This window comes from Argiope bruennichi, chromosome 6 (genome assembly GCF_947563725.1).
Source record: "Argiope bruennichi chromosome 6, qqArgBrue1.1, whole genome shotgun sequence".
NCBI classification, from domain to species: domain Eukaryota; kingdom Metazoa; phylum Arthropoda; class Arachnida; order Araneae; family Araneidae; genus Argiope; species Argiope bruennichi.
In genome coordinates this window covers 130,305,371-130,330,685 of record NC_079156.1, presented here as the reverse complement: position 1 = coordinate 130,330,685, position 25,315 = coordinate 130,305,371, and the positions used below count along the sequence as shown (strand labels likewise).

The following is a 25,315-nucleotide window of genomic DNA, read 5'->3' as shown; positions in this document are numbered from 1 at the left end:
TTCGAGACCTGTCTCCACCAAAGAACTGTCGTGTAAGCGGGTCTGGCACACGTTAAATCCATCGAGGCCAAAAATTCTCCCGCTGGTTGGTGTGGCGATTTGGCGAAGGGGTGCCAGGTCAGGTGTTGTCCTCATCATCTGACTATGGTTCAAAATTAGAGAGTTCCGTCCCAAAATAGTCCTAGTGGTGTTTAAAAACGGGGCATTAATACAACTAAACTCATTTCATATGAAATACTTTGTTTTAAATTACATTTATTAATTAGTATTAATTATTGATTATTAAATTACTTTAACTAAAACTGATGTAACCTGCAAATGTATGCTGTATTTTTGAATAGAGTACTAATTGTGATGGACGAGATGATTTACTTTGTTTGTTTTTTCTAGCATTGAGCGACACAAGGCACTGGATCCAAAATCATGCCCCACACCTGTGAGCTTTGCCCCTCCCATTAACCCATTGGCTGCAGCTTCTCTCGTGAAGACTACACCAGCTTTGGGTCTGAGCCCCACCTTCTTGCGTGGTGCCCTTTTTGCTGCCAACCTCAAGCAGTTCCAGGCTAAAAGCTTGCCCTACAAGCTGCTCAAGAAAGACAACAAGTTCTCGCCCTACTGAGATGGGGAATTTGGAATGCGCAATGGGTTCTGAGTATATATGAGTAGAATGGAGAAAATGTAGAAATCGTACTTTTTTAAGACAGATTTAATGAATCAGAATTGCAAATTCAGTAGCATGTCTGGTTTTAAATGTACAAATTTGAAAACAACTGTGATTTTAAATCAACTTGCTTCAGAAGTGAGGGTGGTAATATCACTATCATAAACATAAAAAAATTAATTCCAGAATATGATTTATTTTTTTAAGTTTTTATTATAAATTTAATTTAAAATTCTAAATTGTCATTAGTGGACAAGGATGTCTGAAAATCAGACAAGAGCTTTAACATGATTTTATACATCTATCATATTTATAGATCAACTGATGTGATACAAATAGAATGAATTAAATGTGGATTATAGATTTTATTAAATTATTTATCCTTGTGAAATTTTGCTGGGGTAATTAAGATATAGCTTGTTTTCCCATATGTAAAGAAAAGGAATTTCTAAGAATATTGGAATTTTTAATTCACTTGAAATTAAAATGTGAAAAACCCAAGAACCATCTTTATTATTACTTTTTTTTTTTTTTTTTTTGCTCCTATTCAGATGCATTAAAGATTTTAAATCTAGAACAGTCATTTGTAAATGGAATAACATACAAATTTAGAAGCTTGTTTCTAAATTGCTTCTTATTTTTTGTTAATTTCTTTTATTTCAATTCTTTTGAAATATGACCTATTTTGTAATTATAAGTATATAATTTTAATGATTTCTAAAACCATTTTTAAAATGAATATTTTAAAAATTTTCTATGGGCATTATTCTTTGAGTACAAATAATTTATTGTGAGAACTTATTTCATAGTTTTCATCGAAGGAGTATGTTATGTTATTGCAAAGTATTAAACTTATTTGCTGGCATTTCGGAATCCATTGCGTATCTCAAAGACAGGAATTTCAATTCCTGCCTCTTTGCCGATTCAAAGTCCGAGAGCTCGTGAGTACTTAAGACACTCGAGACCAAAAGACTTCGTAACGAGAAAGACGTAAAAAGCCCTTTCTTAGATTTGTTGTGTTTTTTCTAAAGACTTATATATGTGGAATGTTTCTGGAAGAGAAACCACAGTCAAATCTCCGAGAGAGCCATTATTTGTGTGTCCTAGTCAGAACTATTGCACTTACTTGTGTTATGCACCTCAAAAACAGCCTTGGTGATACAAGGTATATGTATGGTCTTTTTAGTGTGCAATTTTTCTTATTCTACCTCTTATTCTTGGAAACTGAACCCTTTAATTTAATCTTAAAAATTCATTAAATGATGCTGTCTTGGGGGAATGTGTATGTCAGCTTCCCAATATTATACTCGCTATTTAATGTATGTAGTTTAGAAGATGTTTTCAAATTACATGTGATATATATGTATGTATGTGTTTGAAGAAAGTTTTTGCATTGAAGATGAATAGTATAGAGTTGTAAATCATCTTCATTTCCATACAGCTATATATATATAATCTCGCAATTTGCTTGCTTTGTTTATGTTTGTTGAATTAAGTGCAAAAAAAGGATTCACCAATTAACAATTTCAATAGAAAAATGAGAATATTGTTTAGGGAATGCTATTTCTAGAGTTCAGAAAGAAGTTAGCAAAACTCTTTGAGTCAAGCAAATGTGCTTTCAGATAGTAACAACCAAAAAATTTTGAAGTGAATTTAATTAAAAAAAATTTAATAGTTATTCAGGCACTTATATAAATCACATGTATATGACAAAGTTCTGCTGTAAGCTGCAGATTATGTGATACATGATAGTTATTATGGTTTTAAATATTATTTACAGAATGTGATCATGAATACAGAAATATTTGTGTGTATTCACTCTCTTAAATCTCAAAAATGAATTTAACTGCATTCTAGCTACAAATCATCCAGTTTGTTTTTCAATGAATGCAAATTTAAAAAGACTTTGTGGTAGTAAATCTAGAATAAATAGAAAAATTCTGTACTTGGTTTATACATCAGTATTTATTTTGCAATAATTATATTTTCATATTATATATGGAATTTAAGTTATGCTATGATGTGTTCAGATTAAATATGAAATTCATATTGATAAAGACTGATTTTTAATGGCAAAGTAAGAAGACTGATTTTAATATTTAATATGTTTCAACCTATACTATCCCTTCCCCCCTCTTTATAAATGTTGCTTTTTATTATATGTATTTTCCTTAAAATGGAAGTAATTGTAATGAACTCTTCATGTTGGTTATTGTTTAAAATGTTAGTTGCAAAGAACCAAATAAAATAATTGTTTTAATAGAAAATTCTGGGAAAAAGTGTGTATTCACAACTTTTAATTTTGTATGTGTGTTTAAATTTTTTAAAAATATTTAATTATTAATATTTATGTTGCCTTTATTTTTGGTAATAGTAATTTTTGTACTGTTAGAATAAAATATAGTACAAAATGATATTTTCTTGCTTTTTTTTTCCTTGTTAACATACCTGTATTTCTTAAAGGGTTCAATTTCCAATTTTTTTTCGTAATTAATGTGAATTACCAAAATGTAATCTTGTATGTTTTCAATTAGAATGTTTTTTCTAACTATGTATTTCGGATTCGACATATCATTCTGGAATACCCTTTTGAAACAGATGCAAATTTCGGCACCATTTCTTTGGTGATTTCTGTTTTACATATCATTCTTTAAACCTCTCAAAATCGGATACAAATTGTAGTGCCATTCAACTTAATGTGAAACTATGTTGGTGGACCAACCTTTTTCATTATATGTTTTATTAGATGATATTTTGAACAGGCTGTTTGGAGAAACTTATGACAAAAAAAAAAGGTATTTTCCTATTTACTTCAAAATGCAAAACTTATTAGATTTTATTGTAGAAGTGCATGTTTTTTGCTCAAGTGCAATGTGATGTTTTTAAGTGTTTTCCAATTATCTGTGTGCAATGTAGTGTAATTTTCTATTCTAAAAATTTTAGCTTCATCTTATACACTGCTATTATATCTTTTAATGTGCCCAAAATTGGAAAGTAATTTTCAGTTTGGGATATTTGAATTGTGTATAAATATATTATATAACATCAAATAATTATAAAGTTTCAAAAGTTACATGACGATTAATGGGTTAAAACCCTTCATTGTTATGATTTTTTTTTATTTTTATTTTTTTTTTATTCTGAATTCATTGTGTGAAATTGACTAAAGTACTGTGCACTTTTTACAGAACAACCACTTGAAAATGCAGCTACACTATTAAATCATTGTTGTGGAATTTGGTAGCTATAGGTATTTTAAATAATAATATTTATCATTACAGAATTGTTCTGTAAGGGATCTAGTATATTTTTGTTGAGAAAATTTATATTCAGTCATTATATTGGACATTTTAGCTTCGATTTATGAAAATTTGATGGAAGAACAAATGTTTTTTCCTTAACTGAAAGAATCTTAAGAAATTGCTCAATTTTATGAAAATTTTGAAGTGGCATGTGCAAAAATTATAGAATTTGTCATTCATATTTGTCACTTTTTTTTAATGGTAAAAAGAATTAAGTTGTAGTTGGCTTATGGTTTATGCATGATGCAAAAAATAATTATATTTCTGTTTACAGTGTGGCTATAATTAAAATTTATGAAAGTAGCACACATTTTTGGGGGGAACTTGGCATTATTTTTATTCGGAATATACTTAGAAACAAAGATATTAATTGGGATAAATTTTAATAAAATATGATGCTTCAAAAATAACGACCTTGTCAAATAATTATTTATTCCATCTTATGGTGCTATTGTCACAATTAATAGCAATGAAACTCGAATTCAGTTTTTAATAGTTTATTTTATACAAGTAAACAGAAAAACTGCATAAACTTCACTGTTTTTATTTTTCCATTCAGTTAGGTACGAAATAAAAGTCTGTTACCAGTTATAAGCTTAAAATTTTTTTTCATCCTGTGTACATTGTCAACTGCCACTATGATTCTGTCTAAAAACCATGGTGGTAAGCCTCCTCTTGAACCAAAATATCATGTATCTTATTAAGGTTTTAAAAAAATGGTGTTGAATGACATATTCTACTATATATATCTTTGATTCTATTATTTTCAACTTATTAGGTGGTACTGCACGCCTCATAGCAATAATCTTCAATGCGAAGATTTTTACACTTGTTGAAAAAAAAAAAGAGAGAGAGAGAGAGAAAGATAATCTAAAAATTAGCCAGCATATGCATTTGATGTCACTTTAAACTCTATTTTCATAGGAAATGTAGCTACTTGTTATTTACTTTTTTTAAAACATTATTTGTACTTAACTTCAGAATTTTACCGTCTGCAGCTTGGTTCTCGTATCTAACTAATTTTAATGAATGTTGAATATAACTTATTTGATTAGACTTTCAAGTTAAAACAATAATTTACTAGACTAATATTATGTAATTCTTCATTGTTAGATATGTAAGATTGTTAGTTGATTTTCGTGTATTCATTTTTTGAAACGTTTTGTCTTTCACTATAGACATCTTTGGTCAGTCGTATTATACATTTTATTTAGTTCATCATTCACACAAATTATATATTTTTAAAAAATATGCCATGTAATTATGTATTTTTATGTGAAAATATATCATGAATTTTTTGGAGTTAAAATTACTTGACAAATTTTTATGTATATTCATTTGTGCGTTTTGATTTAATCAGGTTTAAATTTGTTCTAAATGAATGTTTATCTGTACAAAATGTAATTATTGTTATTAATTTTCTTTTAAATTCTTTAATATTTAATTTATTTGTAAAGAATTTAATTCATTGTTTATCCAAGGCATATAATCGTAGGTAGAATTTTAGTCATATTGTTTTCTGAAAGGTATGCAAGTAATTTATTATTATCACTGTTCATATAGTAATGCTTAAGACGTTATAAGAATAAGAAGATAAATTTTTAAACTATGATGAAATTATTTCCTTCACAACAATTTTATTGTCATGAAAATTTATCTTAGTTTTATAAATCATTTTGATAATATAGGGAATTATTTTTTTAATTTTCAAAAAAAAAACCTTTCTAATTGGGAAAAAAAATGACTTTCGGATCCTTTATATTTAGTTAATTTATATATAAAAAAAGTATGTTGTACAGGATGCTCAAAAAATAAACTAAATGTGAATAATCTTATTCAGACGTCAGTAAAACCCAATTTCAAGATATTTGTCACTGTGGAGTTTCCATTAAAATGAAAGACTGAAATCCAGAATGTAATATATTGAGATAGAACATTTAACACATTGCTATAAAGAATTTAATAATTGATCTCCTTTTCTGAAGAGTGTTCTATAAATTTTCTCTTTGCATACCTTTGTTTCAATGCTTCAAAAATCAGTTTTGTAAAATGGGTTCAAATATTGTTGTATTTGGAAAAAAATATTATGTATTTGATTGATTGTTTTTCTGAATATTTAAAATTACTTTCTATTAAGTGTTTTATGAGTATTTTTAGTCCTGTTGAGAACATCTGTGAGAGAATTTTTTTTTTTACTTTAGATGAGCACTTGAAATGTAATGTTATGATGAATGAAAGAGCTTGATTGTTTTAAGGTGTATAAGGGGAAAAAAATTATCTATTCAGAAATTACTTTAAATTAATTCACAGAGGAAAATTGTCTTCCAAAATTTAAAGGAATAGTGTTAAAAAAAGTATTCTCTGCACAGATTTACTCAACTTGCATTTGTTATAGAATATATAGTTATAGTTGATTTTGTTTTGATTTGTTGTTCTTATACTCAAAGGCAGCTTTCGTCATTTTTTTTGCAGTTTCACTATTTATGAAAGAAAGTTTGACATTCTTTCCTCTGCAATTTTTTTAATATTTTTAACAAGACTAATGTTATTTCTCAAGAAATTTATTCCTGTTTGTTTAATTCAAAGCTTACTGAAGCAGCTTTTTCATCACTTTGATAGGTTGGGATCTTTTCTTTTGCTATTTTTTTTAATAATATCTGAGCAATGGGCTTTTTTTTTTTTTTTTTTTTTAAACTGAGCATTCAAAATTAAGAATTTTTTTCAAAATACGTAACAAGTAATATTCTGAAAAGAAAAAGAAAAAAAAAAATGCTTTTAAGAATTAATTGAATCTTTTATCTTGTTGCATGCAAACAAAAACGGTAGACTTATCATCATATTCCTTTGTTAACTAATTTGGAACTATTTTCCTTCTTTAATAAAAACAGGAAGATATTTTTGATAATAAATGAGTTAGTGCTCATGCATAAAGGTAACAGATGTTCATTTCTTTTCCATTAAAAAAAAAATATCCTGGAAATTATGAAATGCATATTTGCAGCAGTTTTAAACTTTAATTTTATAATATTGTGTTGTCTTTTTTATTGAATAATCTTGTCTATTAATGAAAAGAATGGCGGGTCAGATAGCAGAACAATATAATGATTTATAATGTGAAAATTGTTTCTATACACTGCAATTCAATTAATTGTTTTGAATCTTGATTGCAGGTCAAGTGTTTGCATTTTGTCAAATATTATTTTTATTTTATAAAATAGGTAGATAATATTCAAATTGATTTCAGATTATGGTTTACCCTTCGAAAAGTGTTTAAAAGTTATTTTCTTCTGCTCTCATGCATAAATTTCTTAATTATTCTGCTTTTATATTTAAAAAAAATAATTTTTTAATATTGCACAGCCTAATCTGTACATATTGGCAAAGTTTCATCTTTAGTGTCGCAGGGTTCCTGGTCAAAAACCAATTTCAATCATTCATATATGCTAATTAAATATACATTTAATATGATGTGGGTTAAACGTCTTTCTGCTGTTGTAGTGCAAAATTTGGAGTGCTATCTTGAATGTTGTTCCCATCATTTGACTGCAGTGCAAATTTATGATGTACGTATTAAAATAGTGTTTGTGTTTCTTCAATATTTCTTCTTTATTATTTTTTTAAATTAAAATAATTAGATTCTGTCTATTTGAAAAAATGTCTCTGTAATGTTTCTAAACAGTATACGTTCAATTCAAATATAAGAATACCCCCCCCCCTTCCTTCTTGAAAAACTTGTTATGTGTGCGAGTTCATTAACTTCAATAATGGCTAACCAAGAATTGTTTAAAATTGTGCTTAAAGTATTCAAATTGTGTCCAAACAAATCGCCATTTAGTTTCAGCAAAGATGAAGTCGGTTCACATGACAAAACATAGATATTAATATCACATAATTTCTAATTGCACATTGTTTTACATATGATGGGACATGACATATTTCCTCATACAAAATATGTAATTTGGAACCACACATTTGACAGGCATCACTTGATCACAAATTGATTGTTATACTACACAAGTTATAGGTAAAAGCTGATGTTGTGCCAAAAACATTGACAAAAGCTGCCTTTGATAGTTATATATTATATTGTATTATTTTAGTCCATTGTCATTACCAAAGCACATTTGTACACCAGAAATCATCTTTGTTTTATTTTAGTCAAGTTATTTTGTTAATTTTTTTCTATGACTGAATATCTATTATTGTGTTATAGGTTGCTTTCTATGATTCTGTTTCCTCCTTATCAATTTTCAAAGAATGTTGGTAAACCTATTCAGAAAAATGATGTGTAAAAAAAAAAAAAAAAAGAAATGTAACATTTTAGTCAGTCGGTCCCTGGCGTCAAAAATGTCCTTCCTTCTTTTAGAATGTTTTTACACAAATTGTGAGTGTTGAGCTATTTTAATTGTCAGCATTCGAAGTCTTGTGCACACAACTCGGTTGCTATTGAAATGTAGCACCTCTACCCTTCCCTGATTCAAACGAAACACACAACAAAGAAAAAAGTATTCTGCAATTTTGTACTTTATATAGTTTAAATTTGATTCAATTAATCTATTTCAGGTTCATAATATAGCTTCTTTAGCTGAGTAACCATCCTTTTTTTTTTTTTTGTCATTTATTTAATTATACTTGTCAAATAATTGACATTTGGTAATAAATTGGGAATTTGAATTCGGCTGCGATTTGCCACTGTCCCCATGTTTTTCCTTAATGAGTGTCCCTGATTATCAGTTGATGACGATATTTTATTGGGATTTACCTGGCCACTTTTTTTGACTGCCAGTACAAATGCAATTTTATATAAAATTTTCAAAATCACTAACTAAAACCTGTGGCAAGAATGTTAATGAAAATTAATCAAATGATACGAAGATACGGGTTTTTTTAAAGTTGTATTTTAAAATAATTTAATGCTTTAGAAAATCTAATTATTAGAAAAAGAATTGAAATAGGGAGTATCAAACTAATTACTAAAAATAAAATGGATATTTGGAATTCGATTCACTATTGAGAATACAAAATTTATCCATTGAAGAAAAATCGAAAAATATTTAAGAAGCCAAATTAATTTTGTCGTTTTTCCAGAAAAAAATTTTGAATTTTAACTAAAATTAGAATATGTGCGCAATTGTTTTCGATATTAAGAGAAAACCCATTTCTGTTGCTTTTTATTTAATGAACGAATAGTAAAAAAAATTTTGTTCTCGTATTTATTTTTAAAATTTCAAAAGAAGAAAGAAAAAGGCAGGTGATTAAATCCATTTAAACTTTTTAGAAGATTTCGCTGTTTTGAGTACAAGACGTTTACCATGATAAGATATATACATAAATTCGTTTATGGATGTGTTGGGTAGTTAAAATGAAAACCATTTCACGCATTTCTTTTTAAAATTCCATGGCTCCTTTTTAATATAAAAAAATATATATTGTTAATTTGTTGACATTATTTCTTTTGTAGGCTATCCTTCTTCTGGCTCAGAATATTAAGATGTTTGTATGTAATTATATTGTCTTTGGTTAAGCGTCATGTAGTTTTTTCTAAAATTATTACCTTGTAATGAAGTTGGAAGATAAATGAAGACCTCTTTTGTAACAAATAACTTAGTAAACATTTCATGATTAATTAAAATCTTAATTATTCAAATTAAATTATAATAGATAAACATTAAATATAGTAATCGTTTGGCTAAATGAGGTGAAGTGACCGTTGGATGTGTCCGACGTTCTGTGCACAGGTGCTTCGATATGCCGGTTCTGAAGAAACATATCAGTGAGGAGCTGAACAAAGTGTCATAGTTTCTAGAGAGATTTTTCACAGTCTTGTCATTGTATTTTAATATGCAAAGATGTTTCAATAAAAGAGTTATTATACACAGTATTGTTCTGAAATTTCTTTACTTTAAAGGGCTTAACAGATGTTTGAATTTAGGCTCAACAGGGGAACTGACATAAAAATTAAAAACTCAACTTCAATCCCGAAATGCAAAGGGAATACATGAACTGGCTTAACCTTCTTGAAGAAAAAGGCATCATACAAAATAGTTCCATCTGCATATAATGCAGATATAACATCATCAATCGACCCCTATCTAGACTCATTTTGAGTCTTTTCCATGAATTTGTTTGACTGGTATAATGTAGACAGTAGACCGGAACAAAAAGAAAAACACTTTTATTCGAGGTATCAGCCATCATTTATAGATATATACCTTCTTGAGATGCTATTCAGTCCATATCTAATAAAGCGGATTCATTTAGCTTGATATGCAATTTGGAACATATTTTAGGAGAATAGTCAAGGTGGCAGCTGACCTGAAATCGTTAAGGAATTCAGGGAGGGTGGGTAAAGTTAGAGAAATTTTTTATAAAACTGGAAAAAAAAAATTTATGCATCAGTAATTTTTATAGAACATGATAATTAGCTTGTATTTTTTATTAGAATGAAACATCGTTGGCAACTAGGGTTTATACAGAAACCGGTTTTCGAATTCGATATTTCCAAAAAAAAAAGCCGGTTTTCGAATTTTTGTCAAAAAAATTGAATAGGGAAAAATAAAATATTTTTCCCTATTCTATTTTTTTTATTTTAATTTATATAAAATAACAAAAAACGAAATCAATATCATAATATAAAAAACAAAATTAAAGATTACATATACATATTACTTACACAAAATAACGAAAACTCAAACAAAAACTTCAAATAATACTTTTATTATTTTCCTAATTTTAATTTCTCCTACGAAAATAAGATTTAAAAAAACATAAAATATCCACTGAACGGTGGCTAAGTCTCTTTCTTATTTTGGACACAATATTGCCTGAAATTGAAAATACTCGTTCACTAGTTACTGAGTTTGGCATCAAATACAAATCTAAGTTTTTTGTTCTTTTATTCGTTTGTTCAAATAATGAAAATTCAGCTTTCAGTGTCTTTGGATTTGAAAGTTTTTCTTCAGGGTCTTCAAGAAACTAAACAATTATATTATTTCCGACAATAATTTTATGAACTGCTTTCAAATGATTATGTAGATTGCTGGTAGATGATCCTTTGCAGCTCAACATTTTATTACAATGATTTCAGATTGCCTTGTCTATCCCGAACTTTTTGAAACTATCCCAAACTTCCGACTTACTCATTTTTATCTAAAAATGAAATTAAAGTTATTGAATAAATATTTTTGACGTTTATTTTACAATTTTATTATTTTAACTATTAATATTAATGCAATTTAAAATAATCTAATCTACACATTTTCTAGGAATTAAAAAAAAAACATTTCATCTAATTCCGATGCTTGCTAAAGACATAATTTATGTTACAACGTTGCGAAAGAAAATATGGAATATTTTAACACCCTGTGTTTTATTTAAAATTCCATTAAACAGAAGCCAGAACTTCTTATTTTGCACTAATTTTTGATAGAAGGAATTTATATAATAACATTTAATTTTAAAATGTTAAATAGGAAATATAAACATAAAAATTAAACATACTTAATACTTTCGTTACTTTTACCAAATATAACAACTTTATATTTTTGTTTCCAATTTTCACCTTCACAATATTAAGCAAACCTGTCAAGACGAATCGGATTCGGAGACCACATTTCGATAATTCCATTTCATTAAGGGCTGAGACGCGGAACGATGAGCACATTTGACCTTGGATTTCTCGCATTAGATACTTTTTTTAGTTCTATTTTTTTTTCACGTGTATGTGAGTGTTATTTTATTTCTGACAGCATTTTATTTTAACTGAATATTTCTTATTGATATGGCTAGTTCAAGAGGTGTAAAAAAGCTTTCAGGAGTGGTACGAAGAAAATTTTATATATCATTAAATACTGTGATCAAGAAGCAGAAAACGGGGAATTATTTATTCCTTTCACACGTTCTTCGAAACGAGCCAGTCAAATTGCTGACGTTTCTATTAGCACCGACTTCATACCGATAGACAAAACATCCGACGAGAAGCAAGAGATGAACTTTATCAAACTTTTGTTTCACCTAGAAAAAAAAGTGAAAAGGGATGTTCATGAAAAACTTAAATTGACGAATTCGAGGCGCAACTGTGCAGTGCACAAGCACTGATCAACGCAACTTGCAACGTTGAAAAAATGTGTTTGCTGTTCGTTGCATAGAATCAAATAAGTTCAAAATTAATTTTTACATAATAATATGAATTCTTAAAACCGGTTTTTATATTTAAAAACCGGTTTTCAAATGTGACAAATTTACTTTAATAAACCGGTTTTTGAAAATCGGGTTGGAAAACCGTCAAACCCTATTGGCAACTAATGAAAATCAAACTTTTATTGATAGTCTAAAATAAACTATGAAAGAAAAGGATTAACTACCACATCTACTTTATTGCATACTAGCCGCCTTTGGCGACCAGCCGGTTCTCCAATCTTAATGTTCGTTAAAATTTTAATAATTAACTATTTTATGCAATTCCTACTTTAATAGCTTCTTCATCAAAATATTTTAAAACTTCAAATTTTGATAGTCATATAATTCACTCATAGTATTATAAACGCCTTCAGTCATAACGTAATATGTATCTCTCTCATTTTCTGTTAGCTCCCGTAGAATTTATACTTTAAATTAAAGTGGAAAGGATTAATCTGCAATTAATATCATAATATTTTTTACTGAAACAAAGTATTTTTTTGTAATATGATTACTGAAAACAGTCAATGAGCATTTAAACTTTATGGGCACTAAAGAATATCTTTCTTAATTTATGTAATATTTGAAGAATTTGTCAACAAAATTTTCTCAGATTCATCATGAACAGATCTATTAATTAACAATGTTTAATTTTAAATGCATCAAACATTAAGAAAATAAACAGAATCGTTTGAAATAATCAGCCGAAAAATCTTAAGCTTAGCCTAATTACTGTTGGGGAAAAAAACTGAGCCCGTACTCATTTGGCGGTGGGGAAAATGAAAAGATTTTTTGGCGGGAAAGTTATTTTTTAATTAATAATTAAAATTCTAATTAAAAATTCAAAAAACGGAACCCCAGGTGCAGATTCCCGACCTCCAAGGTAGACATGTATCAAATTTGGTAACTGTAGGTCAAATGGTCTTTTCTGTAGAGCGCCAAAACACACACACATTGAGCTTTATAAATAAATATAAATATATTTTTTCGCCGAAAATTTTTGTTTGCTTTTTTTTAGAACGACAAGTTATCGGCATAATTAGCGAACATGGTTTTGCGTATTATGGGAAAAGGCAGCTTAATGAAAAACCAATTCCTGTCACTATTATGATATTAAGCTTTAATGGATCTCTTTTATTTAAGAAGATATATATGGAGCTATTCCACCGCCCCTTTTCTTCTTTCGAACTTCAAATTCGATGATATCACGGGTTACGATAGCGATTTATTTTAATCAAAATTATTTTTCTGTTCTGATTAGTGTGTTGATGAACAGTTTGGATAGGGGGAGACCCCACTGGATAGAAATAAATCATTTCATTCTGAAGCACTCCGCCATTGTGCATATATTTTTTATTGCATATTTCGTGAGTAAATTTGACAAGTAGTTCTGAGATATAATTGGTTGGCTAAAAGTCTATCTAGATTGGCATGCATCTTCTAGAGTTGATTAATATATTTACAAAAAAAGGGAAGGATTTTACATAAAATTTATTTGAAATTCAATAAGTAAAAATGATGGATTTTTTTTTTTCTGAGAATAAAATTTTATTTTGCATTAATTTTAGTTAAAAAAATAGAAAAAATTGTCAAATAAAGTTAAGAAAATATTATACAATAATTAAAGAGAATAAAATAAAGCGACATCGTTCTGAAGATATTAGAAACATCCGAAACATATCAGGGAAATTTAAAGAGCAGAAATGCTGGCCATCTTGATATTCCATAAATTCACGATTAACAAGCTGCCTAAGAAGTTCTATTATTTCTAAAATGTGATCTGATTGTATCTGGCGAAAATTGATACAAAAGTAGTGACCAACAATCGTCTCGGGATTCAACCTCTATTTTTAGTGTTGAATACTCGAATATTGATAAATTTTGTGTAAATTGGTTCTCTTCGAAGCCTAATTTTCTATCCATAAAAATTATATAGAAATAAAAGTAATTATTTATATGTAGTTAGATTTTGTGTAACAAATTACATAAATTTAGAACAGAACTTATTTATAGAACATCCAAAACCTACACGTACACACAGATGCCTAGCTGCGTTTAATTATGTCATGAAAAAGGCTTTAATTAAATAAGTTTTAACAAACATCAGTTATCCGTTATAGAACCCAGAATTCAAAGTTATTGAATTTCTCTATGCCATTGGTAAAAGAAAAATAAATAACTACGGTAAGACATATGGGACAAGTGTCCTAGGCACTGTTATCAGAGAGCTGAAAATTGAATTATCATTAGCATTTAAACAAACATTATTTTTTACTGAAATCTCCTATTAACCAGATATTAATCAAATAAAATGATTTCACGCAAATGTATGGGAATATATAATATGCATTTCTTTTTATAATATGTAAAACAACTAGAGTGTGTGTGTTTTTTTCCAAAATTGAATATATAATCTAATGTCTAAAATCCTACCTGTGAAAGATAAATATTGTTAAGATCTTTTCCGAAATTTTGTCTCAGCTGAGAAGAGGTTCACTTCATCATAAAAGACTGAAGGAGATTACTGTTGCAATTATGTTTGCCATTTTTTTTTCGGTGATTTGCTGCTCTTTTCATGAAAAAAAAATTCTCTAAAAAGAAACTTGATTACTTTAAGTGAGATGCTAAAAATGAAATTAATAGAATAAAATATAAATCTTAAAAGTTCCTAAGATAAAATTTTTATGTCATAAAAGTTTCGGTGCGCTTTTAATTATAATACTTGGTAAAATGTAAACATAATCTCCAAAATTATCTGGCATTTTCTCGCGTTTTAATTTTTGTTTTTGTACATTAAAACATCAAACATTAAAACTGATTAATCTGTATTTTAAGGAAGATTTTCATTTCCATAGATTTTGCGATATCAGATTTACTTTCATTTCAATATTCAGATGTTAGCTTACTATCTGAACTTCGATTTAAAAGTTATGCGAGGTATACTTACTATTTGTGTAAATTTGAATAATGGTCAGATAACGAGGATGCGTATGAGCTTTTATCCTTCTCTTCATAGTCCGAAAGAGGACATTGGATATAAGACAGATTCAGTGTACATCGGTTCGATATATATGCAAGATATTCCAATCCTGCATATATAGGATATGTTCTAGATCCGAGGATATAGAATCCGCCACTTTCTAGTCATAGCCCTATACTTTTAGATAGAAGCAGAATTCCTGAAATAATAAATGGAAACTTAAGCCCGGAAGCAGTACATAAAATCATTATTTATTTCTTTATTCATTAGATGGTTCAGAAATAACTTTTCTTTTAATTCTAATCCCAAAGTTATTTATTTCTGCTCAAATTTCAATCTAATAATAACAGTCTCAGACGATCAGATATTTATCATTTAACTGAGGAGAAAACAGTTTCATTGTTTCAAGAAATAAAGTATATTAAAATTGAAGTGCATTTTTTCAATGCATCATTTACATGTTTTTTTCTTCTTTTAAATTATGCGTTCACACAGTGGCTTAGCGACAGGAAGTGGGGTAGGGGATATATAGTGATGACCCAGGCGCCATGAGGTACCTTCTGTGCACAACTTTAGTGCTTTCATATCATGAAGGAGCGAGACATGACCTGTCGTAAATATTTATTAAACAATCGATAATTATTGGGAGCGAGGAATCATATTATGCCGGATATCTCTTGTTCTCTCTATGCAACTGCGTTCGCACATGCACGAATAGATAGGAATTCCTATAACTACTTCATAAATGGATTTAATATTTAAATACATCTACAATTTTAGTGATAAAGTCTTAATAAAATTACATTTATCCATATCGTTGTGTTTTATAGTTATCGTACGTATTAGAGCAAAGTATTCAACAACATTGTTACTATATCTTCACGATATATATGAGATTCAGAATATGAATAGCATTTTGGAAATATACAAAGTCTGACTAAGGCAGAGGCATACGGGGCAGTTGTCTTGGGTCCTCACATCAGAGGGGACCCCCAAATCAAATAGAAAGTTTTTTACGTTTCCGTCTTTGATGAACCTTTTTTTAAACAAAATATTAGTACAGTGTAAAATCCGTCAGTTTTATGCTAGCTTCTTCATTAATCTATCGTATGAACAAAAAAAAATCTATATTTCGTAAATCCATGGCTTTCCAGGGCGGAATTCACCTAAATTTTCGCAATTACAACGGACAATTTGGCCAATCAAAAAAGCCTCAATTTTTACATATCGCATAATTTTTTATTGTACTTAACTGAAGACTATGATATTAGTATGTTTTTTTTTAAATTTTAAAAGAAAATTATTTTTTTATCCCATTGTTGACCGTTTTATGCATCTTTAATTCAGTTAATGGAAAGAAAATAATAAATTAGTTAAAATAACATTGCTTTTCAAAGACAAAAACAAAGGGGGAGGGGTAAAGAAATTTTTGCCAGGGGCCCCAATTAGACCAAGTCGGGCCCTGGAAATATATCATAAAATATCTTGTACTAATAGAGGTATTCATTTATGCATGCAAGTGTAGACATATAGACATTAAGATATGCAATTATGTAAAAACTGTATACCAGATTTCATCTGCCCAGTTCCTTGCTCATTTGGAGTTATTGTGTTCATAGACAGTGTTATTTAAGTGTTTTTTTTTTCCACTCAAGGAGATCGCATAAGGATTTAGATCTTGTGCCGTAAAATTTCCTTCTGACAATAAGAAGCATGCACTCTTTCTTTACACTAATTAAAAACTTTTACTTTTTATATTTCGTTGGAAAATTTTTTCCTTTTTAACTGTATCTTTCTTTGAGAAAAACAGTGATTAATTGCAAAAAAAAAAAAAAAAAAAAAAAAAAAATTCTTTTATTTTCCTTACTTACTAAAAACTATATCTAAATTCTGATATGATAGTAGAATACCATAATTGTTTTTGCTTTAAAAGCCCCTTGTGTTGGATTTTTTTTAAAGATAAGATACAAAAATAAATAAATAAATAAAGAGGTACATCAAGTTTACAGTAAAAGTAAACTTGAATCTTTCTTCATATAAAACAGTGTGCAAGATTAAAACCATTAACATTTTATTATTTTGGAAAAAGCAGATTTTGCACAGGAAAGATTCAAGAACATTCTTCCTATTTTAGATAGCAAAGTGGAAAGATTTCTCAAAAAGATTTAAAATTCTGAAGGGATTAGTATGATTTTTGAAATAGTTCATGTAAAAGGAAAAGCTAAGAAATGAACTAAGAGATCTGCTCTGTTATCGGCACTGCCATTTAAGGAAAGTAGAACATGAAATTTTTATCGGAACCTGGCAACATGTGAGAATATTTTGTTTTTCTTCTACAATTCTACATTTTGTTTTAAAAAATGGCCGGCGAAAATGTTACTACAGTAGATGTGAGCGAATTGCCTTTACCTCGCTTAACTCAAATTAAGCAGGAATTAGATACGGTATGTTAATATTATACATTTTTCTTTTTACATTTCATAATATGTCGAAATGATCTTTATTTGATATTTTAGGAACAGTTTATAGATGTCATATGAAAACACATGTGTCAATAGGTTGGGTTATAAATATTTTTTGGCGTGAGAATGATAAACATTTCATTAAAACAAACCGAGATTATAAAAATTTTATTATATTAAAAGTTTTCTATAATCATTTATAATGCAAATATAAGCAGAACTGTATTTCAGTCATAAACATACTAAACTTAAACTATTGCTGGGATATTATAATAAATATTTACCAGGTTTAATCTGTAACTGTGATCAGTGTCAATCTTTTCGTATATGGAGCAAATTTTAGTGTTCCTTGAAACAACTATTCTACATATCTCCACTGAAGAAAAATTTGAAAGACTGCATGGCAAGATCTGATTCTACAGCGGTAGTTGATTTATACCGCCTTGGAAACAAACATCTTTTCATCCAATTGTTTCTAATATGGTATTTGATTTATTGAATATCGCTTTAAGGAACTATTTCTCTCCTTATCATAACTGAATAATCGTATCCTTATCATAACATACATAAATGAATATCATTCTGGAGAATTGAAATTTATAATTTATTGTAGTAAGAGAAATATTTGATCTTTTTATTGAACAATACTATTAAAATTCAGTCTATTATAATTTCACTGTCATTCATTTTATTGAAATAATTTATGTATTATTTTTTGTGAGATTATCATTACCAATGAGTTGTATTGTGGAACATTGAGTTTGTGATTTTTTTCAGTAGTTGTTTAAATGTACATATACCTTAAATGTATAATGATAAACAAATTTAAATACAACTTTAATATAAGTCTCCATTGGCGATATTCTCTAATGCGACTTTTTTTCATTTGCCACAACTCTCAACCCAGAATTCACTTATGTGGTTTAAACTGAAAGTTGCCACATAAAAAATCACCTATTCAAAATATTCCAATAAGAATCTTTATCACAACTATTTCCAAATTTTTTGTTAAGTTCAGTAAATTGTAACACTGGCATTTTTTAATTATATTTTTCTTTATTTGTTCCTGTTATGCCTACTTTTTCTCATAGTAAGCCTTTAGATCATATAGAATATCTAGTACTTGTATATTAAATGTGCACTATTTACAAACTATATTAAATTACATATCTATGGCAAATAATAGTTATGAAAAAACTATTATTGTGCAATTGGTGGCAATTAATTACTGGCATGTGGTTCATGCACAAGTATTGAATATTGTAAAAGCTATTGGATTGCCATCAGGCAATATATTAAAAATCAGTATTGAAAAGGATAAACAGGCTTATATACTATAATCTATTCACTGGCAATGCACCATTCCATTTTACAGAAAATTTTTAATTGTTAACTTTAAGAGGTTTTTTTTTTTTTTTTTTTTTTTTCAAATATGTTGCATGAAAATAAACATTTGTGACAATTTATGTATGTTTTTTTCAGCAAGTAGAAATATTTGGCAGTTCCCTGCAGCAGCTGAAAATAGCTCAGAAAAAATATGGTGATTCTAAAGAATGTGTAGAAAAAATGCAAAACATGAAAGAGGGGAATTCCTTACTGGTGCCACTCACAGACTCTGTATCCTTTAAATTTTGCAGCTACAAATCCAAAAGTAGTAAAGTGTCAGTAGATGAAAATTTTTAAGTATTGTAAAATTAGATATTATGCAATATGGTATTTTTTCATAAGATAATTAATTAACTTAGATTGCTCTTGATAAGAGACATGGTAATAATTTTGTATGTTGTGGACTCCAGAAAAATGCACATAACTGTTATTACACATGATTACCCTATTTGTACTTAAGTAAATGTATAAATAAATATATAAATTTTTATCAGTCAGTAATTAAAAAAAAAGTATGAGAACTACTAGTATGTTAAAATAATTTTACATTTATCATCAAACATTTATATTTAATTTACCCCAATTACTTAAGCAATACACAGAAATTAAGCCATTAAGCAATACACAGAAATTATAATGTCCTACAATGTAGTAAGCATAGAATTGACATGATTCTTTAATGTTATGCATTTAAATGCAGTATATATCATATACATAAATGCCTGAGTTTGTCTGTTTTATTGAACTTTTATGTAATCCCGATATTTAAAAAACCTAATTGGGAAGAACCTTTGTCAACAATATCCTGATATAATTGTGATAGACAATTTAAACTGTCACTATATAATGGACTTCCTTGTGAAAAAGAAAAGAAAAAGCAGATACATGTCTATCATCTTTTATTATTTTGCTTATTTAACTCTCAAATACCAAATGAGCTCTTTATAGCATATTTACTTTCCACTTCTTTGGCTAAACCAATTGCATTCTATTGCTTATTTGTTTCTTCATTTTGAATTTTTTTCTATTGATTTATTTTTTAAATAATGTAAGCAATCTTTGTTTTCTGGTATTTTTACTATATTAAAAAAATAATTATTTTGAACTGATTTTTTTTATAATTAAAAAAAGGTACTTAATATTGAATTTTATTTCAAATTTCTTAATTATTTTAGCATATTTTAAAGTAGTTTTCATAAATCTATGCTTTATAAAATTTAGACAATAAGGGGATAATATACATTAAAAGTAATATTACATATATTGTATATAATATTAAAAAATTATGTAATTATTTTAAAGATTTAAAATTTGGATTAATTGACGATTTACATACTAAAATGTATTATAATATCTTACATTTTTGTATCCTTAAAAAAGTTCTAAGTTAATACTATTTTAATTAATTAAAATTATAATTTTCAATGCATTTTATTTCTAAGAATTGAATTATACTTTCTTAATCCATGAAACGATGTATGTTCCTGGAGAACTAGATGAAACTAAGAAAGTACTAATTGATATAGGAACAGGATATTATGTAGAAAAGGTAATTTTAACGTAGACTTTTTTTTATATATATTTGCTAGACAATTTTTTTTTTTTAGTTTACTTGTTATATTTGAAGAAATATATAATCTTTATATTTTAAATATTAAAAATATATGATGAAATTTGACTTGTTTGAAATCTTTCCCACATTTATTTATTTATATAAATTTATAAGAAAAACAACATAATTGCTATTTATAGACATCAAGAATCTCAGGTCTTGTTTTTTCTTATGAAATAAAATAATAAATAATTGCACTTACGATATAAGATTTCATATGATTTGTATTTTTTCATTAATTCAGAATTTTTAATGTATTTGAATATGGACAGACAGGTGTCTAATTCTTTAAAAATTAAAGTTCACAAAATTTCTGAAATATTTTAAACATTATAAAATGCAGGCAAATATATTATATCATCACCTAAAACCATGAAAAATAATGAAACAAGCATCAGATGGTACTGAAATCAATAATCATAATTCTTGTAAATAATAAATTTTTTTATATGTTTAATATTTAGTTTTTTTATTAGTTTCATTCAAACTTTTACATTTACAGTGCAAACTGCTTTTTTGTATTATTTTGATATTTCATGCCTGATATTTTGTATTTAAATTCTCTATTGGGCAGTAAAATTCTGACATATTGGGCAATAATCTTTCAGCTTTGATATGAATTTCAGTTTAAAGATGAATACTTACCACTCTAAAAAGTTGATAATTGTTAATTATTATTGTGCAAAATTTGCATGTTCATGAGTGGATTAAAATATCATAACAATCAGTTGTGGAAAAAAAAATTAACTAATTTTTTTCCCCAACCTTATGCAGGAGATTCCAGATGCCATCGATTATTTCAAAAGGAAGGTAAAATTTGTTACAACACAAATAGAAAAAGTTCAGCAAATCATGAAGGAAAAACTCATTGCTCGAGAAGGTGATTTTTTTCTTTTCTTTTTTTCTTTTTCCCCTCTACTTAATATATAAGAATTCAAATTTTGCAAACTTTTTATTTTTGCATATGCAAAGAGAAAGTTTTGTTATAAAAAAAATTCAAACTTGGGGTTCTAAGAAATTTCTTCACTTTCGTCTTCCCTGATTCTGAAAAGCACATTTTTGTAACTTCTAGATGGAATGATATTTGATACAGTGTCTTTTTACCAAAATTATAGATTTCTATCAAGCTTTGACTGAAATCCATTTAGAGGAAGTCTGTCTGTCAGAGCACAAGTGAAGATTACAAAATGTAAAGACCTAGATCAATATCAGGGGGTCTTTACCCTCAGAAGCTACTGCTCCCCTTTTCCGCTGTAAAGCAGACACGACATCATCACCTAAATCAATAAAGTTTGATAAACAGATTTAGCCTCTAAACAGTAGAAAGATACATGACAAATTTTGAATCAAATCTTTTAAAGAGTTGACAGTGTATAGGCCTGTACCTTTGGATGAATAGAAATGTGATAACTTAAAATTTCTAATTTTTAATCAAATCCAAAATCAGATTTTCAATTGTATCTGTCAAAGCATTGAGTATTTTTCATTTTGTTTTTTCATATGTGTATATGTTTTTGTTTCATATGTTTTGTTTTTTCATATGTGTACAAATGTGATAACTAAAAAAAACAAAAAAACAGTGAATCAAAATATAAATGAAATTTGATATATTATCTTGTTATTTAAAAAATTCTTTGTTAAATTTTGATTTTAATTAGTCAAAAAAAATCCAAAATGCTTTATAAGGGTTTTTTATTAATGCTGCCCTGACCACAAAACTTGCATATGTGGTATTAAATAAAAATCTGAGCGTTCATGGCCTTTCCCAATATGCATAGTTTAATGCAGGATGTTGAGGGATAACACTTAGTAGAGAATAATTGGAAAAATTTCAACGAGACTATTTTTGTTGTTTTAAAATTTAATATTAATTATAAAATAAAAAATTTTCAAATGTAATTGAAGCTAACTTAAATTGTTGTATGTAGGGAGATGATCATTTCAGGGAATAATAATAATATAAAAAGCTTTTCTAGTCAGTTTTATTCATATAGTTCCATAGATTTGATCTTTATTTCAATTATATATATTAAATATATTGAAACAAGAGTTCTAATTTTGTGAGTTGCAAGTCAGTATTTGGTTGATTGTAACAAGATCTTAAATGTATATGTGCTTTTCTATTATTTTCAATAAGGGGATGTGGGTTTCACATTTTCATCAAGCCACGTAGTAAATAATGAAATAAAAAATAGTAGGCAATATTTTAATATTGTGTAAACAACAAGTAAAAGATTTCAAATTACTGACAAATTTAGATTAAAAGCATTTGAATGGGTCAATTTTTGTACTGATTTTTAGCTATATCAGTTTTTAAAAAAAATATTTCTAGAAATATTTTATGCATTTAGATTTATTTTCTTTCTCTATTTCAGTTGTTATTGAGACAATGGAGAGCAAAATCCAAGCTACCCTAGCAGCACAACAGGCATCCATTGCTGCTGCTAAATCCTGAGAGCTTTCACTGCTTATTTATTATCTGTTTTTGTATACATCTGTAAAGAGAGAAAAAAGAAAAAAAACTGCTGCTGTTTCTAGTTTCAATAATTTTTGACATTTCACTTCAGTAATTCATGGTACTTAACATTAAATATTGTGCGACAAACTGCATGCTTTTCTTCAATAATGTCAACTACTAAGCCATAAGATGAAACTTATCATGCTTATTGTGCATTCAACAGTTATGAAATAATTCTTATAAAGAATTTTGAACAATAAATTTACAATAAAGACTTTTATTAAAGTGTGAATTTTCATTATTTTTATTTTGTGTACAAAATCACTTATTGCTATTTTTTTCTGTATGGTAAGGATGTTGCATATAAGCAGATTTTGTATTCATTTTATTAGTGTTGTTGCATTATTGTAATGTATTTTAATATTAGTTGCCTTCGATAACTGGTCTTTCTGTATGCTTTACTTATTCTATTAAATTTTATTTGAATAACTTGGAATTCATAGTTTCCTTCCCAAAATTTTAAATTAGAAATTGTGAAAAGACCCTGCATTTTTTAATAACCTTTCACATGTTCATTATCTATATGAATATTCCTAATAGAGTCAAGTAGTTGCCAGCATCACCTAACTACATGTTGTTAATGGTGTCAATTTTCAATTCTTATAAATATACTTTTTATTAAACATTAATGGGCCTATATGGGATGCAGCATATTTTGCATTTAACAGAGTATTAGCTTAAAATTAAAATTAAAAAAATGCCAAGAAAAAGAAAGGAAATTGCAGCCCATAATTATTGAGCTTACTGGGCATATTTTATGATAATATCTTAGAGGATTTTATTTGCAGATTTGATAATTTTTTTTAATGATGCTCATAAAATTCATTATGAAATGAAATGATCTATGAATATAACAATTATTAAAAAATAAAAGGAATAATCATTCTTTAGTTTTCATCAAGAAAGAGAAACATACTAATAAATATTTGTGTAGATAATGAGAATGGTTTATTGCATTATAACAATAAAAAAAGACACACTAATAAGACTGATTAAAACAAGTTTTTTTTCTCCCAAATTCGCTACCAGGTGGCGCTTTTTTATGGAATTAAAATTAATCGAATACAAGATTATTACTCTCTGAAAATATAAAATATACCATATTGCCATCTCTTATACCCAAATGAACATAATTGCAGAAATGTGGCACAGTAAGAAGTGAATAAAAAAAATAACCGAAATCGGTTACAAAATAGCTTCACAAGCATGAAGCAAGTGAAGGTTTTTTTTTTTAATTCGATATCAGGTGGCGCCACTTTATGGAATTAAAATGAATCTAATTCTTGATTATTACCTTTTGAAAATATAAAAATACCGTATTGCCATTGCCGACATAAATGTGCAGAATTTTGGCACAACCGGAAGTGAGGCAAAACGAACCGAAATCGAACACAAAATTTCTTCACAAACGTGAAACAAGTGAAGTAAAAAATAAAAAAAAATGAGTTAGATAAATAGAAAGTTGCCTTGCAAAATGACATGCGATGATGCATGTGGCCGATGAGAGAGTGCGGACAGACGAGCGATACGGTAATCTGATGAAGCCCATCAGATAAACACAACGGGCTACTCTCATTCGAAATGATCGGCTGCAAAGGACGGACCGTTCTCGTTTTCCTGCTGCCCGTCCTCGCCGCTGCGTACAGGGTGAAGATCGGTGAGTGCCATTCGTCATTAATCAGAAATGTTGGAATGCCTTTTTTTTTTTTTTTTTTTTGTCAATGTAAAACTATCTTTTAAAGAACTCTTGTGAGCCATGAGCCAACAGAACTACCCGTATTCATCATGGATTCCTGAATTGGGCACAGTTATGTAATAGGAAACCAGCTACCATTTCATGTCTTTAGGAGTCACTGTATCAAACAGTGGAGCATTTACACATACTTTTTTTAAACACATGAACATGATAAAAATTCCATTCATTAAATCTTCTATCAGGGACATTCAAATCTTTTTGTATTTAGCTCTCCCCTAATGTAAAAAGCTAACACTCATTTAATGTATTTTATGCATTTTAATGTTTTACAACTTAATATGTAATGTAAACTGTAATATATATATTTTTCTTTTTTCTATTCTTTTCTGTACCAATATGCGTTTTCTTCTGAGGGTTCTTTATTGTTTGTAAGGGTGCAATGTCATCAAATGTATTTTGTTCCTTCGTGCTGGATGGGGTTTTCTGCGGTCGCCCCATCAAGTTTCGCGCATGGCCTCTG

The 25,315-nt window shown here is 27.9% G+C and overlaps 3 protein-coding genes across 3 annotated transcripts in view; all 3 read left to right on the top strand.

Annotated features, from left to right (window-relative positions):
- The window catches only part of LOC129971207 (poly(rC)-binding protein 3-like), a 99,248-nt gene extending 89,406 nt beyond the window's left edge, over window positions 1–9,842 (top strand). Inside the window, exon 12 of the mRNA XM_056084782.1 lies at window positions 391–9,842. Coding sequence (XP_055940757.1) covers window positions 391–619 — 229 coding nt within the window. The 3' untranslated portion in view covers window positions 620–9,842. The remainder of the gene's footprint in view (window positions 1–390) is intronic.
- Window positions 9,843–17,420: 7,578 nt separating this feature from the next.
- On the top strand, window positions 17,421–23,331 carry LOC129972181 (prefoldin subunit 5-like). Its single transcript, XM_056086210.1, has 5 exons — window positions 17,421–17,565; window positions 19,066–19,200; window positions 20,444–20,518; window positions 21,356–21,461; window positions 22,957–23,331. Exons 1-5 carry the CDS (start codon window positions 17,482–17,484, stop codon window positions 23,034–23,036), a joined length of 480 nt encoding a protein of 159 aa, XP_055942185.1. The 5' UTR covers window positions 17,421–17,481; the 3' UTR covers window positions 23,037–23,331.
- A 1,283-nt stretch (window positions 23,332–24,614) lies between these two features.
- LOC129971507 (glutamate receptor 2-like) overlaps window positions 24,615–25,315 on the top strand; it is a 65,787-nt gene continuing 65,086 nt past the window's right edge. The window contains exon 1 of the mRNA XM_056085336.1: window positions 24,615–24,756. Coding sequence (XP_055941311.1) covers window positions 24,681–24,756 — 76 coding nt within the window. The 5' untranslated portion in view covers window positions 24,615–24,680. The remainder of the gene's footprint in view (window positions 24,757–25,315) is intronic.

What these genes read in the sequence shown, in the direction of transcription:
- LOC129972181 (XM_056086210.1), top strand. Translation starts at nt 17,482, where the DNA reads ATGGCCGGCGAAAATGTTACTACAGTAGATGTGAGCGAATTGCCTTTA. An exon ending in CAGGATATTATGTAGAAAAG is followed by an intron (nt 20,519 to 21,355) that starts GTAATTTTAACG and finishes AACCTTATGCAG; the next exon opens with GAGATTCCAGATGCCATCGA. An exon ending in AAAACTCATTGCTCGAGAAG is followed by an intron (nt 21,462 to 22,956) that starts GTGATTTTTTTC and finishes TCTCTATTTCAG; the next exon opens with TTGTTATTGAGACAATGGAG.